The 15,339-nt window shown below is 43.3% G+C and overlaps 3 protein-coding genes across 6 annotated transcripts; 1 reads left to right on the top strand and 2 right to left on the bottom strand.

Annotated features, from left to right (window-relative positions):
* Positions 1 to 386: 386 nt before the first annotated feature.
* On the top strand, positions 387 to 2,676 carry il1b (interleukin 1, beta). Of its 2 annotated transcripts, XM_053871081.1 has the most exons (5): positions 387 to 419; positions 851 to 1,088; positions 1,164 to 1,328; positions 1,409 to 1,542; positions 2,273 to 2,676. In XM_053871081.1, the coding sequence occupies exons 2-5, from the start codon at positions 869 to 871 to the stop codon at positions 2,492 to 2,494; spliced, it is 741 nt and encodes a 246-aa protein (XP_053727056.1). In that variant the 5' UTR covers positions 387 to 419; positions 851 to 868; the 3' UTR covers positions 2,495 to 2,676. The 2 variants fall into 2 exon arrangements, with proteins under 2 accessions (XP_053727056.1, XP_053727055.1); XM_053871080.1 differs by lacking the exon at positions 387 to 419 and having other exon boundaries at positions 439 to 1,088.
* On the bottom strand, positions 2,564 to 7,228 carry naf1 (nuclear assembly factor 1 homolog (S. cerevisiae)). Of its 2 annotated transcripts, none has more exons than XM_053871072.1 (9): positions 7,162 to 7,228; positions 6,678 to 6,868; positions 6,476 to 6,605; positions 5,957 to 6,050; positions 5,812 to 5,894; positions 5,222 to 5,382; positions 4,117 to 4,168; positions 3,974 to 4,052; positions 2,564 to 3,847 (listed from the first exon to the last, which is right to left on the bottom strand). In XM_053871072.1, the coding sequence occupies exons 2-9, from the start codon at positions 6,866 to 6,868 to the stop codon at positions 3,507 to 3,509; spliced, it is 1,131 nt and encodes a 376-aa protein (XP_053727047.1). In that variant the 5' UTR covers positions 7,162 to 7,228; the 3' UTR covers positions 2,564 to 3,506. The 2 variants fall into 2 exon arrangements, with proteins under 2 accessions (XP_053727047.1, XP_053727046.1); XM_053871071.1 differs by lacking the exon at positions 7,162 to 7,228 and adding an exon at positions 7,031 to 7,144.
* A 4,776-nt stretch (positions 7,229 to 12,004) lies between these two features.
* On the bottom strand, positions 12,005 to 15,028 carry LOC128762647 (gastrula zinc finger protein XlCGF26.1-like). 2 transcript variants are annotated; one of them, XM_053871056.1, is made up of 3 exons: positions 14,889 to 15,028; positions 13,547 to 14,239; positions 12,005 to 12,093 (listed from the first exon to the last, which is right to left on the bottom strand). In XM_053871056.1, exons 1-3 carry the CDS (start codon positions 14,983 to 14,985, stop codon positions 12,035 to 12,037), a joined length of 849 nt encoding a protein of 282 aa, XP_053727031.1. In that variant the 5' UTR covers positions 14,986 to 15,028; the 3' UTR covers positions 12,005 to 12,034. The 2 variants fall into 2 exon arrangements, with proteins under 2 accessions (XP_053727031.1, XP_053727030.1); XM_053871055.1 differs by lacking the exon at positions 12,005 to 12,093 and having other exon boundaries at positions 12,605 to 14,239.
* Between the last annotated feature and the right edge of the window lie 311 nt (positions 15,029 to 15,339).

The following is a 15,339-nucleotide window of genomic DNA, read 5'->3' as shown; positions in this document are numbered from 1 at the left end:
TTTTAGTCCTACGTCTGGGCTACTGGGAAGAATATTAGTGTTTTCATTGCTGCTACAGAATAGTGCTAATACCAATAGTCACTAACAGTACTGGCAACTGTTGAACTACTCAATTATTATTACTCATAAGAAGTATCAAGGGCCCACAGTGACGCGATGAAGGATTATGACAAACCTGTTAAACAATAACACGTGGCACCAATTGTCTGACTGCATGAGCCATTAAGGCCCTGTGTTGCTGATCTGGGATTTGTGTAGTTGCGTGTGTGAGAGTCAGAGACCAGGATTTCATCACCGCGGTAAGAACCAACCCCCTGTGACTGTGACAGACAATAAATGCCAGGCCACGCTGAAGGCTGGCAGACACACACCGGCTGAAGCTGCAGACGAACACACAGATCTCTCTCTTACCTCTGCAGGTAACCTGTCTCACTCTTTCTCACTGCTGAACTGCTGTTTCTTTGGTGCTGCTCATCCTCCACCTAGTGCAAATATTCGTAGTGATAAATAGTACTGTTTATTACATCTAAGTTCAATGCTACTACTAATACTACGATACGAGCATTGCTACTGTTGTGACCAATACTTCAACTAAGAAATGTTACTGGGCGTACAGCTGCCATGACGGCAAGTGCTAACAAGTTAGGATGCCATACTTCTACTACTACCCATTACAAGAATTCTGATGCAGAATTAGTTTTTTCCCTCTTTTAATCAGTTGCTGACTCTACTACTTCATACATGACAAATACTACTGTGAGGAGCACTTGCGCCCCTACATCTCTGACAGAGTGGGGCATCTGTTGCTGTCGCTTTAAGTATTGAAAATGTGATGCCTCCATTCCTCCAGGCCAAGAAGCAAACAAAGATGGAATTCTCGATGAAGCGCTCCTTGAGTGACCAGTGGAGACCACACTTACCAGAGGGCTTGGACCTGGAGCTTATAAGCCACCCACATAGCCTGAGGAGTGTGGTCAACCTTGTCATTGCTGTAGGGAGATTGAAGAATGGTGAATCTGAGCCGGTGCTCAGTACTGCCTTCACAGACGAGAACCTGCTGGACATCATGCTGGACAGCATCGTGGAAGGTGAGAGAGAGAGAGAGCTCCATCACTCCACCACTGTCAGTTTGACTGACCACAGTTGATTTTCTCTCCAAACAGAACAAGTGGTGTTCGAGCTGATGTCGGCTCCCCCCGCCCCGTTCCTGAAGAATGACGAGTTCCAGTGCTCAGTGACAGACACCCAGAAGAGGAGCCTGATCCTTGTGGAGAACAGCATGGAGCTGCACTCGGTCTTGCTGCAGGGTGGGAACGAGAGTCGGAAAGGTCAGTGACGAGTGGTGGAGCAACTCTGCGCTGTTCTTTTCATGTGCACATAACAAGCCTCGTGGACTCTCTTTCCTCAGTCTGCCTCAACATGTCCACCTACATCCACCCGGCGCCCAGCACCAATGCCAGGACGGTGGCTCTGGGGATTAAGAACACCAGTCTGTACCTGACGTGCAAGCAGGAGGACGGCAAACCCAAGCTGCATCTGGAGGTGTGTTTCCACATAGACCTTCAGAACATGACTCCGATACTGGGTGCTACTACTACTACTACTACTACTACTGCATGGCCTACACTTTGACCTCTGAACTGACATCTCAACCATTGCCATCACGTTCATACTGCGTGGCTTAATGCTCAATTCGAATTTGTTTTTTAGATAAATACGATGTTTTTTCGGCAAGGTCGTTCACATCTCTAATGAAATTGACCACCAATTTGTCCCCCGACCAGAGCCAGCACATGCGCTACATATTTGATTTAAGGAGCAAGTTAAAACACTGGTTTTCACTGGTGGTGGTTTCACTGGAATAACACTTCCGTTTTAGTTGGATGGTTTTCAGTCTTTTCTCCGCCTCAAACTAGTGCTTATGATCGTTCTGGCTGCAGGTCAGACGATGAAAAACGAAATGGACCAGGTAAAAATGTAAAGCAAAAAGCTAGTGGCGTCAGTACCGATTTCCAGGAAACATTTCTGTCTCTGCTTCACTATACAGAGAATAACTTTTATGTACGTTTGTGAGCGCGTGCTCTCTTGCTTGTTACTGACGTATAGGTTGGATGAATGTGACCTGGTCATTCATACTGCAGTCGTATTGGTTACATATCCGATTTAGATCCACATACGGAAGAGAGTCCGATGAGATAAATGTGAACATGTGAACATTTATGAACATTTACAAGTTCATCAGTAGCCTCATGACTTGTCCCTCTGCTGGCAGGAAGTGGCAGACAAATCTGTTCTGTCCAACATCGTCCCTGGGAGTGATATGATGCGTTTCCTCTTCCACCGGACGGACGCGGGTAGGAGCGTCAGCACGCTGATGTCTGCCCAGTACCCCAATTGGTACATCAGCACGGCAGAGGAGGACCACCAGCCTGTGGCGCTGAGCCTGGAGAATGTGGACCGGTACACGACATTCCACATCCACCGTCAAAGCTGAGAGAGCGCAGCAAAGCTCAAGAGGCGTAGTTGTGTATGTACCAAGTACAGCAAATATGGTTACTACAGCCACCCTTTATTTATGACAACAAATATTTATTTTCTGTAATTTATCTAAATTAAGCATTGTTTTGATACTTGTTTGTCAGCAGGTCTGTCTTTTTGACACCAATAAAGTCATGTTTGTGAAGCTGTTGAAGAATAATTCTCATCATTTTGCAACAGTTAACTGAAGTCAGGGATCTCAAACAAAAGGGCTGCAGAGAGCGCAGATTTTTGTTCCAAGAAATTCAGAGGACACCTTTTCACCAATCAGGAGAGTAATCTATGTTTCAGCTGACAACTCTGTGTGCGCTTGTTTGGTTGCTATTATACAACCTGGCAGCAGGTTGAGAATTCCCCACTGTGGGACAAAATAAAGGACATCTAATGTTGATCTAATGTCAATTTAAATCCAATATAGTTATACTCATTCCAGCAGATGGCGCCAATATGGCACAGACAAAGGTGTAGATGAATGGTTGGTTTACCCATCACTAAAGCTCATAGAGGGTAGTGCAGCTCATACTGGATGAAACATCAGTTCGCAACCCAGAAAAAGTCACCATAATGGATGGTGTTTTCAACCCAAATATTTCATCCAATGAAATCCATTCAGTAGTCAGTCAGAAAAGTAGTTTTAACTTTGCATCATCATTATTTCAATTAGTTATTAATAATAAAGAAATGAATTCATCATGGCTAACAAAAACAATAGAGCATTCAAGATATATTGAACATTGTCATTTACAAAAAGGGAAAACAAGTCAGCACTACAGGTGTATGTGGCTCCTCTTGTGATAGCTGAACACCATCATGACATCTAAAGTGACCTTTTCAAATACACTGTATGCAAATCATGGCTTCAAACTCATATGTCGGAGAGGGGTTTACAGCCATCAGACTGTAGGGATGCGCAGTTTAGTCCGCTTTGTGATGACGTGGGTGGAATTTCATTATGTATCGGACAGGCGTCACTCAGCTGGGGGTGGCGGGGGTGGCGGGAGGTGGGTGCCGGAGATGGGAGATCCTGAGTTGGAAGGCCAGAAGGGATGATGGAAGGAAGGGTTAAAGAAAGACTGAGGTGGAGGAGGATAAACATGGAAGTTGGGGGTAGGAGGAGGTGGCAGATGATACATATAGGGAGGGGGGAGATACATGGGAGCATGAGGGGTGTGTCTAGGTTGTGGGACTGAGTGTCTGTACAGTGAGGGGGAGTTTGATGAATGCTGAGGTCTGAACTGAGGGCCGGCAGGTCTGGAGTATCCCTCTGCACCTTGGTAAAAGGGGTGCTGCTGTTTCTTGGCAGGATTATCTGGAAAAGAGGATGAAAGCGTCACTGAAGAGCGGAGGAGGCGGCGAGGGATAGAGAAAGGGTCCATAGTAGAGAGGGAAATAACAGGCACGCAGATGTGAGAAAAAGAGTTTGAAATTGAATTACCATCTTTGGTTTTCTTTTTGGAGTTTTTGACTTTCCTCCTGGCTTCCTGCTCCTTCTCATCATCACTATAGTCCAAAGCCTGAAACAGTCACACCCCAGTAAGATCAGCAAAAAAACAGAGCCAAGTGCAGAAGATCACTTACCTCTTCTGGTGGTTCTTGATCATTTTTCCAGGATGCATCTGACCCTTTCAAACTGCAGGGGAAAAAAAGGGACAAAAGAGCAGAGCAAAATTATTTTAATATTTCAACTAGGCTTTCACTTCCTTTTATTAATACAGTTTAAATAAAACTGGTGGGATTCATTTTGGTTTGCATCGACCAACTTGTGTCTTGGTCGAAGAGTCAAGTCTCTATATGACTCCTCATACAAGAGTGGACTTGTGCTTAGGTTAGGTTAGGTTAGGTTAGGTTAGGTTAGGTTAGGTTAGACCAGCGGTCTCAAATTCTCAGCACTACACCATTAGGGGTCCAAATGTAGCACAGGTACAGCACCACCTGGGCCCTCCATCTTTGTCCAATGTGAACTGGTTAGATAAGACTTTACTAAACTGCTGACTTATTTGCATGGTCATCATGCCCAGCCATCCCACCACCCCTTCTATGTGCCAGGTATTTTATTCACAAGGAACCACCTTATCAATCAAATGTCACAAAAGTACAGCAAATGTGTGGTTCTGATGACGGTCCAAGTCTTAGGACCGCCACTCACATCAGCATTGAACGTTCAAAGTTAAACGCAAGTCAAAGTCTTTGAACAATATTTTGACAGCCGGAATTGCTCTTACATTTTCGTCTCGTATTTCCTGTATAAACGATCATCTCAATAGCAACTTGACCAAAATCGCAGCCCGTTCGGCAGCTCATTTGGTCAAGAGCTGCGGGTTGGCCAGGCCTGTCCTGCTACTATTCTCACAGTGGCCTTTTGCCAAGGCGGCAGCGCTGCGGGAGACCCAGCATGTGTTGACATGAACCAAGTCAGAAAATCTATTTGGACCACTCAATGTAAAATAAAGACTGATCCAGATACTCAGTAGCTCCTGTCATTATTGAGAGTTTTCCCTAGGACTGTCATAGTGTTTGGAGCCGGAGAACACGGAGAATGAGCGCGTAACATGAGAGTCCAATGCTGAAAGTGCTCGTGTGTTCATGTTAAATTCTCATTGTGGGAGCTGCGTTCATTCCTACTAAACATTCAAAAAAAGCTTTCATAGTTCCAATAGCAATTTTCTTTTATGAGTGTACTCACAGTTGAAGCTGCTGTGTGAGGATGTACCCAGTGTACTCTTTAATGTCTGGTGCGTAGTAAACCACCAGACCCTCGATGAGACCTTTATTGGTGATCTGCTCTGCCGTGTTAAAGCGCATGATGTACAGTGGACTGGACACTGGACCAAACACCTCGAACACCTGAAACACAATACATTGCACTCTTGCAGAATAAACAGCTGAAAATATTGAAGTGAAAATCTCTCTCCAATCTGCAGCAGTTTGGTTCTGTTGTTGCTTCTGCCCAGAACCTTTCATGTTCCAGCATTTTCATTTCTACCCGTTTTGTCATTGTCTTTGTTTCTTGAGCGACTCACTCGGCATGATCATTTCCAAGTGTTGACTTTGGACAGTGATCCAACAGTGCTGCCATCTTTTCTCATTTTGGGATCAAACTAATTTGTCCAACCCTTCCATTGTCCATTGTGTGAAAAGCTCCGTGCTGAGCTTAATCATCACCGGCTGCCCACCGGAACGATGGTTTCTACCAACGAACTGTCTACCAGGTCTGTGTCTTCAGGCATAATTACGACTCTCAATTCTCTTCACTCAGGTCTTTTTCTGACCTACCTTCCCCAATGCAAGCCGATCCGAACGAAAGATAATGCTGTCTTCAGTCAAAGCAGGGGCTTCCTTGTGAGACTGGACCACCACTGAAGAAACAATATAAGCATTTACATGTTGCATGGAGCAATTGTGAAGTCACTTCATTTACCAAGCTGTTGGACAACGCTGGACACAGTTCCTGCTGGCCTCAGCTCTGCTTCATCTGGCAGAATCACATTTACTTCCTCCACAGACGGAAGCTCCTGCAACACACTTTCTGTTAATAAGAAATATTCATATCATCATTTAGATTACACGTAACTTATGGAGACTGCTGAAGTCGTGACCTCCTGCTGGAATGGTGACACAATAGAAAATGTGGGCATACCAAAAAAATTATTAATAATAATAAGTTGGGTGTTGGGTGACAGCAATGCCGAGTGGCATTCAGTGGCTGTCAGCATCAACACAAACATAACAAGCTGTTCCTCTGCTGGTACAAATAAACATTGGTCACACAGTCACTCACACATCACAGTCATGTTTCCAATAAACACATGGTCTGCATTTAAAAAAAGACAGCTAGCAGACATTCAAGATTAATGCTCTGACTTGTGACAGATCTGCAATGCCATAATCTTGCTGAGTAACGCAACACTAGACACACGTTCATGGACAACAGGCTGACCTCGAGCAGGACTTCATCTTTAGTTTTGATGGGTGCAGGCTGACTGAAGCCTTCGTCATCATTATCATCAGCCTCCAGAACGTGGGCTGGCGAAGACGATGAAGATGACGATGAGGAAGAAGAGCTGTCACTATAGGACAAACCAAAGGGATTGTAATTTTCTCTATAATTATGACTTAAAGATCGGACAGTCTGCAAATACCTGACTGAGTCTTCAGAATCATCAAACGCCGTCTCACACACAAGAGAAGGCGGAGCCTCGTTTGACCCCAGTGTCTCCTTCACAGGCGCCTGTTCTTCGTTTTCCATCACCATTTCTTGCTGCGGCGTCTCAGCGATCTCTTCCATCTCTTCAACCTGGATCCCATTCACCTCTTCTGTCGTCTGATCCATCTTCATTGTTGGTGAAAAAGAGGAAAACTCGACTTATCCACCAAACTTCCGAAGTCTTCAACATTTCGTGTTTGATACATTTGTCTCACTAGCCAATGTTAACGGAACAAAGTTTTCAGTGAAACTTGAGACAGTAACACATAACATTAAACAGATATTCACCAGAAAATACGTTTCATTCCCGCTATAGCACATCGATTACCGAAGAGTCAAGCAAAACCACAGCGTCACACACCACACAACTACAGTAGCAAAATGGATCCGACTGAAACAAAACAAATGCGAATCACTACCTTATACCGTCTCGCATTCAGAAACCATGAGGGTAAAGTCACACATGCCGATGATTCTGTTTTGCTGGTGACGATTTCCGCAACATTTCCAGCCTTTCAAAATATATATTTTGCATACTGAATTACACTCACTCAGAAAAGGAAACAGAACAACCATATGTTTTCCGTTTGCATTTTCAACTTTACGATTTCTGGTGTAGTTTTTAGTGGGGAAACTATAATTTTGGGGATATGTATTTGCGTGTTGTGTTTTAATTTGAAAATTATTCGGAAGCTGGCAGCTGTGCTACAACTGCGCAAGTCAGTAAACGACACATGGTTTCGGACATGGCGCGAGCGGCCTGGGAAGCTGTTGTCTGCCTCCACTCCAGGCTTAAGCCGTTGCTGTGCGGTGTGTTCTGCGCGTCTTGACGACGTCTCAAAAACTTTCGTTTTACGTGGTTTTAAGGCAAGCCATCTGGGACAAATCACGATTATCAAAACATTTTGGTGACCGATTAACGTTCTACTCGCTCACATCGATTCCAAAAACACATTATTTAGAATGATAATGTGATGTCTGGTCATTTTTTAAAACTCTGGACCATCTGTCTATCTAATATTAATAATATAGTAATAAGTAGTATGACTGCTTCAATAGTGTCCATTCACTGTGTTGGGTGTAAAAATAGATTTTATTAGTGTTCCACAAACCGAACAACAGTAATAAAGATCATTTATCCTCCTCTAGGATGGTCCCAATATTCTCAAACAAAAAGATGTTATGTGCATGTTGTTTTGTCAGGTACATACATGGCAACATGGATCACCTCATTAGGGTCACCATGGCCAGTGTCAGACTGGAGCGAAGCAAACTCAAAAAGACATCACCCCTTTTGACAATATCTGACTGATGGATCAACCTCAAAGAAAAATTCCCATGCATGTTTGCACAATAAACGCCCATCCTTGTGAGATGTGTATATGGGGTGGCGACACGTATGTTGTCACAGGATGATGAGATGGGAGGTGCAGTGTTGGGAAAGTTCATTTTCTACATTTCTAGAGCCAAGTTGAGCTCACAAATTTCTAAATGAACTAGTTTGTTCATAACTCATAGCTCTTCGCAGTTAAATGTTTGCTCATTGTTCCAAAAATGGACTGGTTAGTTATTTTAGTCAGCATGTTGCGGTGAGCTTTTATTCTTCACAGCCCACATAGAACCACAGATGGGAAAATATTTCATTACTCTTAACACTGACGTGATGCGCTAGATTTCATCTTCATATCAAAAGTAGCTGTAACTGCTACTGAAGGAGCTGCAGCTACGGTATGAGTCCCAAGTGTGTAATGCATGAGTGAGAAGGGTAAGCAGGCTAATGCAACCGATGATCCATCAGGGTGTGAGCTTTCTCTGTATCAGCACACAGGTACAGCGATTCTTTGGTCGGAGGCGCCCAAAGCAGTCGGTGAGGAGTTTATTCACATGTATATTCCTGGAGGATGGGGAAATGTCACTGTTGACTCTGGGCACTTTCAGATCTGAACACTGAAATGAAGTGAGTGTCCCTCTGAAGACCCTCAGGTGGCTAGCCTAGGAATGAGTGTGCAGCAAAAGTTCATTCTCATATTTTTCTGCTAACAGAGTGCATACAACACTGAAGTTGCTTGTTACTTAGTTTGAATTGAGATGATTGAATAGTTCTACTGGATTTGAGCCTTTATGGTGAATAACAAGTGAACTTGGTCACACCTCACGTCAGTGTTTTGGTCCTCACTGTTAGATGCATGTGGTGGATTTCCTGCTGCCGGACAGGTGGGGCATTTGTAAATGAAACGTTTAGTAGGTGTTGTGACTAAGTATCAGATAAATAAAATGTCAGTTTTTGGTTCCCAACGCTCGTTTTGTTTTATATTTTTCAACAATGTATATCAGTAAGGCATGACCTTCCGTGCACGCTGTGGTGTGTGTTGAACTCCTCTCAGATTGCAAAAGGAGCGCCGCGCAAGTCTGCGCATGTTTCAAGATTCATGACTTCCGGTACATATATGGCAGTTAAGCAAAAAAAACAATAATCTATCTCCAAATAGTGTCAAGATAATAAACACTTTCCGTATTTTTTCTTTTTTTAAAACCTGGCTTACAGTTATAACTGTGCAGCATCACACCCAGTGATAGTGGGAGCTGCTTCTTCATCCTCAACAGCGACAGCGACCATTTTAAATGCAGACACCTGCACTACAATTATGTTTACATTTGATTGTACTATGCTTAAATTTACATTTTACTTGAAGGAAGAAAAAGATTGCACTTCATTTGATTTCTTTGCATAAACAGTGTCTTAATCGACTGCATTTTTTTCACGAACTAAAACACTGTGTACAATGACTTCCGTGTCTATAAGTACTTTATTGAACATTTGGGCACATTGCAACAGTTCCATGATAAACCTAAATGCTGTCATCTTGAACTTGAGGTTTATAGTCACATCATTTTTTTGTTTCTGACTTTCGCCACAACATATTCAAGCCCAACATGTTTTAGTGTAAGACGAGAGATGTAGTGACCACAAACTTGTATTGATTTGTATCTGACCAGAGATGCTTTGAGTACAATACTCCAACAGTACCGACCTTCTCTGCACAATTCATGTTAGAGCCCCAAGAACTGATGGGTCGGCTTGACCAGGTGCAGCCAGAATTTTAGTTTCTTAGAACATGCTAACAACGCACCTCTGGGGAATGAGTTTTTTATTCTGCTGATCAGAGATAAAGTAGTACGAATAAGCAGTTTAAGGAGTACCTTCTGCAAAAGTCAGCCCATTCACCCAAAAATTAAAGAATTCACATACTTTGAGTGGTTGCAAAGGCATCAAACAGGTAAGCTCTGATGAAAGTGGAGGTTGAAACCCAAGATGTGCCAGGACTTCCGGAAAACGCCACTACATGTTATACCCCTCGTGCAATGTGTGTGGATGCCCTGCAGCTTCATTTTCAAGACAAGTGGCAGATTATACCAGACTGAGATGAAATGTCAGGAAGACCACTGCTACACTGAACACGCTCCTGCGAACCTCTGATATTGACCCTGTCAGCATTCTCAGGGAAAGAAAGGCATGGACTGAACAGCAGAAAAAGGCTTCTTAATTTTATTTTTATTTATTATTTTTTTCAGAACCACCTGGAAAAAAATAATCATCTTGCCACAATTGTCTGGACCAGGAGGAGCAGCTGACTGGTCTCTCCAGATGTCGCAGCTAGCTGCATGGTTACTTGGTCTGTAGGAGGAGCAGCTGGTGCTCAGCTGGTCATTCGAGCGGCCAACCTGATCACTGGTGGTATTTGGAACTGTAGGAATATACACCTTTAATGTATCTTCCACGTGTTCGTTTACTTGTGAGAGTGACTACCAAAAAAACAACAGGTAAAAATCAAAAAGAATGTATTCTCTGACAGAGCTCTGAGTCCACAACTACGCCTGACTTAGCCTTAGCTCAAGTGGTGTAGAGGGACATCTCTCGCCCCGACTCCTTTATACACATTAAGTTCATCTTGGGGTGTTGTCGCCACTGATTGGTCCAGGTCTCTTGAGGTTCAGGTTGCCATAGTTCCAGATTCCAGATCTTGTGTCGACTCCCCTTGGTTTGGAGCTTTTGGATGATGATGAATCCTCTTGTTGTTGCCCATTTTCAGTCCTTTTTTGGTGTGAAGCTGTTAACAGATAATCTGGTCCACTCTACTACTTCTGCTTGTTGACTGGCTCTTCCAGTCTCTACCTGGCTCTGCCTGGCTCTGTGATCCATAATTCATCCTCCTCATCCATTGCTGTTCTTTATCTTTGGGGGTAGTTAGGTGCTTTTCTCCACAAACTCAGGGTCAGATCAGGCTGTTTGGACTGGTTCTGGGTTGGATGTCTCCTCTGTTCCTCCTTGGCTCTCGTACTAGGTGACTCCTGCCTTTCATAACTCACTCTTCCATCCCCAAATATTTCCCACACTATCCTTATCATACACACATCTCTCATGCTGCATCAAATTGAAGTTATCTTACCCATTATTACAGCGTCCGTTGGATTAAATCTTTTATTAGACTAAGTATTATGAGGTTTACTTATGATGATCATAAGTAAAATATCATTAATCACATAGAATGTGGACCCTTGTTAGTGGTTGGAGGAGGAGCAGGTCTAGAGTGGGTGTGGTAAGTGTTGTCGGTGGTGACTTGTCAGGTAAGACAACATGTTCTTCATGTTACTTCTTAGCTTTAGCTCTGTCTGCTGCGATCTGACACAGCTCAGGAGTGAAGATATTCTCAGTAGTAGGCCCCCACCCGACCTTTTTTTTTTTATCTTTCTTAGTCAGCGCAGCTCTCTTCAGCCACATCTGACAGAGTTGCAATTGGGCGGAATTCCTTAAGTGGCCACCCTGTATGGCCATATCCTGAGTTCGGTGTCTCCAGCAAACACACGCAGGAGTGGAGTTTCAAGTGGAACGTTGGGAACTGGTGATAGCTCCTGTCATCAGAATATCTCTCATCACATCTGTAGGGGGGGGAACCCTTAAGCTGTCCATTTGACATTAGGTCCTGTATCTGATGACCGGGGGACCTACTGCCAGGGAAGACCTGAATTCACATCACCAGAAGTTGATGATCTCCATGAGCTGGGGGCATGTGGTTGTGGGGGTCGGCTTGTCAGTGGCCATGCTCTCTCCTACCAGAAAGCTCTTGAAGAAAGGAATCGGCTGTGGATCAAGCTAAACCTTCATGTGGCTAGCAGCAGAAGCTAACTATTGACGCAGAGCATTAAGAGAGTACTTTGAATTATCTTCGTTATGCACCATCAGTTGTTCAGCGAACGTCTCTGGGTCCATCTCACCTTCTTTTGTCCATTTCATTAACCTCTGCCTAGGGTTTGTTCTGGGGATTGCAGGTCTCCTTCCTGAAAGCCAGTCGCTGAACGATAAGCACAGACAGAAAGGCCATGTAAACTTTACTCAAGTGACCTGGCCCATAACATTTAAAAATACTGCTGGTGTTGGTCATAGCAAGGTATGACTTTGTCACAAAATCACATGAGGTCTATCAGTGGCACCGTTTATAGTGTGGGTTACACAAAAGAGCTTTTGTGACGTCAGAAGAAAATGGAGAGAAGGCCCGAAGGCTTATTTTAAAAACTAAATTATGTGGAAATAGATGACCGTTGTGATATGTATCATAGTGAAGTTGTATGTACATAAAACTAGATGCTCCGTTGGTCCTCAGGTCTTTGTTGATGTCTGTTACAAAAAACAAAGCTGATGTCAGCCATGTTGTGAATCGCAAATACTTGGATGTGCAGATGATTTGGACTGGTTGGTGTAGAGGAATGGCATTCACATCACAGGACTGTGTTGACTATAATTCCATTCAATTCTGCCCCCACCCAAAAATCATTGTCTCACATGTGTTTTGTGCATCAAGACATGGGCAGAAAAAAAGTCTTCCCTGAATATTCAATTTTATTCAGAAAAGCCCAAATATTCCAAATTATACATGAGTCAAATAATTTTGTGATCAACTTCATTACAAATGTGAGTTTTCATGTGTTTCTTAAGTTGGTCTCGCCACTTAAAACACTTACTACACTGAGAGCAGCTGAAGGGGTTTTCTCCAGTGTGAACTCTCATGTGGGCCTTCAGATAATCCCCTGACAAAAAACACTTATCACATTGAGAGCAACTAAAGGGTTTTTCTCCAGTGTGTATTCTGATGTGGGTCGTCAGGCTCCTTCTCTGTGTAAAACTTTTACCACAATGAGTGCAGCTGAAAGGTTTGTCACCAGTATGAATTCTAATGTGGTCCTTCAGTTTACGGTTTTGTGTATAACATTTACCACATTGAGCACAAACAAATGGTTTTTCACCTGTGTGAATTCTCATGTGTTCCTTCAGGTTTACTTTCAGTGTGAAACATTTACCACACTGAGAGCAACTGAATGGTTCCTCTCCAGTGTGAATTCTCATGTGTACTCTGAGTTGTTCACGTCGTGTAAAACACTTGCCACACTGAGAGCAAACAAAAGGTTTTTCACCTGTGTGAATTCTTATATGCTCCTTCAAGCTCCCACTGACAGTGAAACATTTACCACAATGAGAGCAGTTAAATGGTTTTTCATCTATGTGATGTTTCAAGTGTTCCTTCAGGCTGCCTTTGTGCATAAAACATTTCCCACATTGAGAGCAGCAGAAAGGTTTTTCTCCAGTATGTGTGATCATGTGTGTCTCCAACTGATCTCTCCTTGTAAACCGCATACCACATTGAGAGCAGATAAATGGTATTACTCCAGTGTGAATAATCATGTGTGTTTTCAGTTGTACACGCCACTTGAAACGTTCATTACACTGTGAACAACCAAAAGGTTTCTCACCAGTATGAATCCTGATGTGTTCTTTCAGGTTGCCTCTTTGTGGAAAACATTTCTCACAATGAGGACAACTGAACGGTTTTTCGCCTGTGTGACTTCTCATGTGATTCTCAAGATTTTGTCTCTTTTCAAAACATTTTCCACAAGCTGAACAAGACAAAGGAGAGCATGATTTTACATGTCGCATTAGTCCAGCCTTTGAAGAACAATTTTTCCCACATCCAGAGCATATCAATGATTTGTGATCGGCATCGTCTTTCTTCTCATCCACACAATCTTTTGGATTCTCCACAGAGTTTGAACCTGGCAGAGAGTTACGGGTTTCTGTCCAGTCTTCACTGTCATCAGTGTCAGAGTCTGACGTGAGTGACCTCTGGTGGTTCGAATGACTAAGTTCATTCAAGTAGTTGGCTGGGTATGATGCACAGTTCTCTCCATCATTTTCTGTTTTTATGTGTTGAGTCAAGCTGCTGGGTGAAGGCTTCTCCTCCTCGCCCACATACTCCCTCTTCACTTCAACACGAATAAAGGACAGGTTGCAGACATCTTGTTCCACTGCCTCTTCTTTGATACGGTCCTCACCGTTTTCTTCAACTTTAATGTGATGGTGTTCTTGTCCCTTCAGGTCTAGATTAGAGCTGTAAGCCTGTTGCTCAGTAGAAACTTTCTCTTTACTCGCAAGCAGCTGCTGGACATCTGCAGGAACACAAGCAAACTTAGGTCACATGTGTGCTACTTATGAACTCCTGTTGGTGTTGTAGCAGTGGGAGTTACTTTACTGAGACACCAGACATTTAAGTAGTAGTCCTGAAAAACAAACTGAACAAATTATCTCTAACAGTTCAAATTAATTCGCTATTCAGCCTCTACAGGTGAAATTTAATGCATAAAGTGTAATAAATCTAAGGGTACATGGTATATATTCATTATTATATTAATATATGTAATTATCAAACACAGTACAGTATATCGCGATTTTAGATGTTCTTTGAAATGAACAGATACTCATGATAGAGCCATAAATTGAGTCTCTACACGGTATCCCACCCTGTAAAGCGCAGTCACAGCGTGCCTCTCCGTCCACTGGCCATAGACAACTGATCCAAGGAGACCTGTAGTGATGGTTAGCTTTTAGCTTAGCTAGCAGCTCGTGCCTTCAGCATCCCTGTAGCCGACTCCCTTCAGGTCAACATTGCTCCTGCGCGAGACTTATTCTTGCCTATTAAGGTAAGAATTCTTGTTTTGCGCGCGATTTCATGTAACATCTAATTTCATGTAAGTGTAGGCAGCTACCTATATTCGCACGTTCTAATAAACATCAGCGCAGTGCAGTGTTCGTGTGCACCTGGTGTCTTGGTCGTCATCTCCAGCAGAGATCTCTCGGATATGGCGTGAAAACGTGCAGAGGATCCAGCAGAGATACACATGGAATAAACTAACATTTCACTGAACTCAAAACAACGCAGCGCACTCCAATGCGGAGGTTTGTCGTTGCTGTGAGAGACACAAAACGTCGGCAATTGGACAGAAGGTGACGTCGTGAAAGCTGATTGGTGCAACGTCGGTAAATCAACCTCCACTGCCAGGTTGAAACAGCGATCATAGACAACATGCGCTGTTATTGATGTACAGAAGACTCGGACAAGGAGATTAAAGTTAATAATCAAAGTTAATACAAAAAACACAAATTTCACACAATAACGAGAATCGAAGGCTTCGCAGCAAAAGTGGAGGGAGAAGACCACAAAAGGAGGGGAGGAATAAACAAACAGTGGTGCCACAGTCATTCAGTCTTT

This window comes from Synchiropus splendidus, chromosome 7, assembly GCF_027744825.2.
Source record: "Synchiropus splendidus isolate RoL2022-P1 chromosome 7, RoL_Sspl_1.0, whole genome shotgun sequence".
Classification (NCBI taxonomy): domain Eukaryota; kingdom Metazoa; phylum Chordata; class Actinopteri; order Syngnathiformes; family Callionymidae; genus Synchiropus; species Synchiropus splendidus.
Note: the sequence above shows the minus strand (reverse complement) of the source record. Positions and strands in the feature narration are given on the sequence as shown.

Bases quoted from the DNA above. Each gene is read 5' to 3' on its own strand.
- il1b (XM_053871080.1), top strand. From the start codon at position 833: ATGCCTCCATTCCTCCAGGCCAAGAAGCAAACAAAGATGGAATTCTCG. The intron at 1,329-1,408 runs GTCAGTGACGAG...CTCTTTCCTCAG, and splicing joins TGGGAACGAGAGTCGGAAAG to TCTGCCTCAACATGTCCACC. The intron at 1,543-2,272 runs GTGTGTTTCCAC...CTCTGCTGGCAG, and splicing joins AACCCAAGCTGCATCTGGAG to GAAGTGGCAGACAAATCTGT.
- naf1 (XM_053871071.1), bottom strand. From the start codon at position 7,063: ATGTGCTATAGCGGGAATGAAACGTATTTTCTG. The intron at 6,606-6,677 runs GTATTTGCAGAC...TTTGTCCTATAG, and splicing joins GATTCTGAAGACTCAGTCAG to TGACAGCTCTTCTTCCTCAT. The intron at 4,169-5,221 runs GTGAGTACACTC...TTTCCCCTGCAG, and splicing joins CTCACACAGCAGCTTCAACT to TTTGAAAGGGTCAGATGCAT.
- LOC128762647 (XM_053871055.1), bottom strand. From the start codon at position 14,985: ATGTTAGTTTATTCCATGTGTATCTCTGCTGGATCCTCTGCACGTTTT. The intron at 14,240-14,888 runs GTGCACACGAAC...GTGTTCCTGCAG, and splicing joins GATGACGACCAAGACACCAG to ATGTCCAGCAGCTGCTTGCG.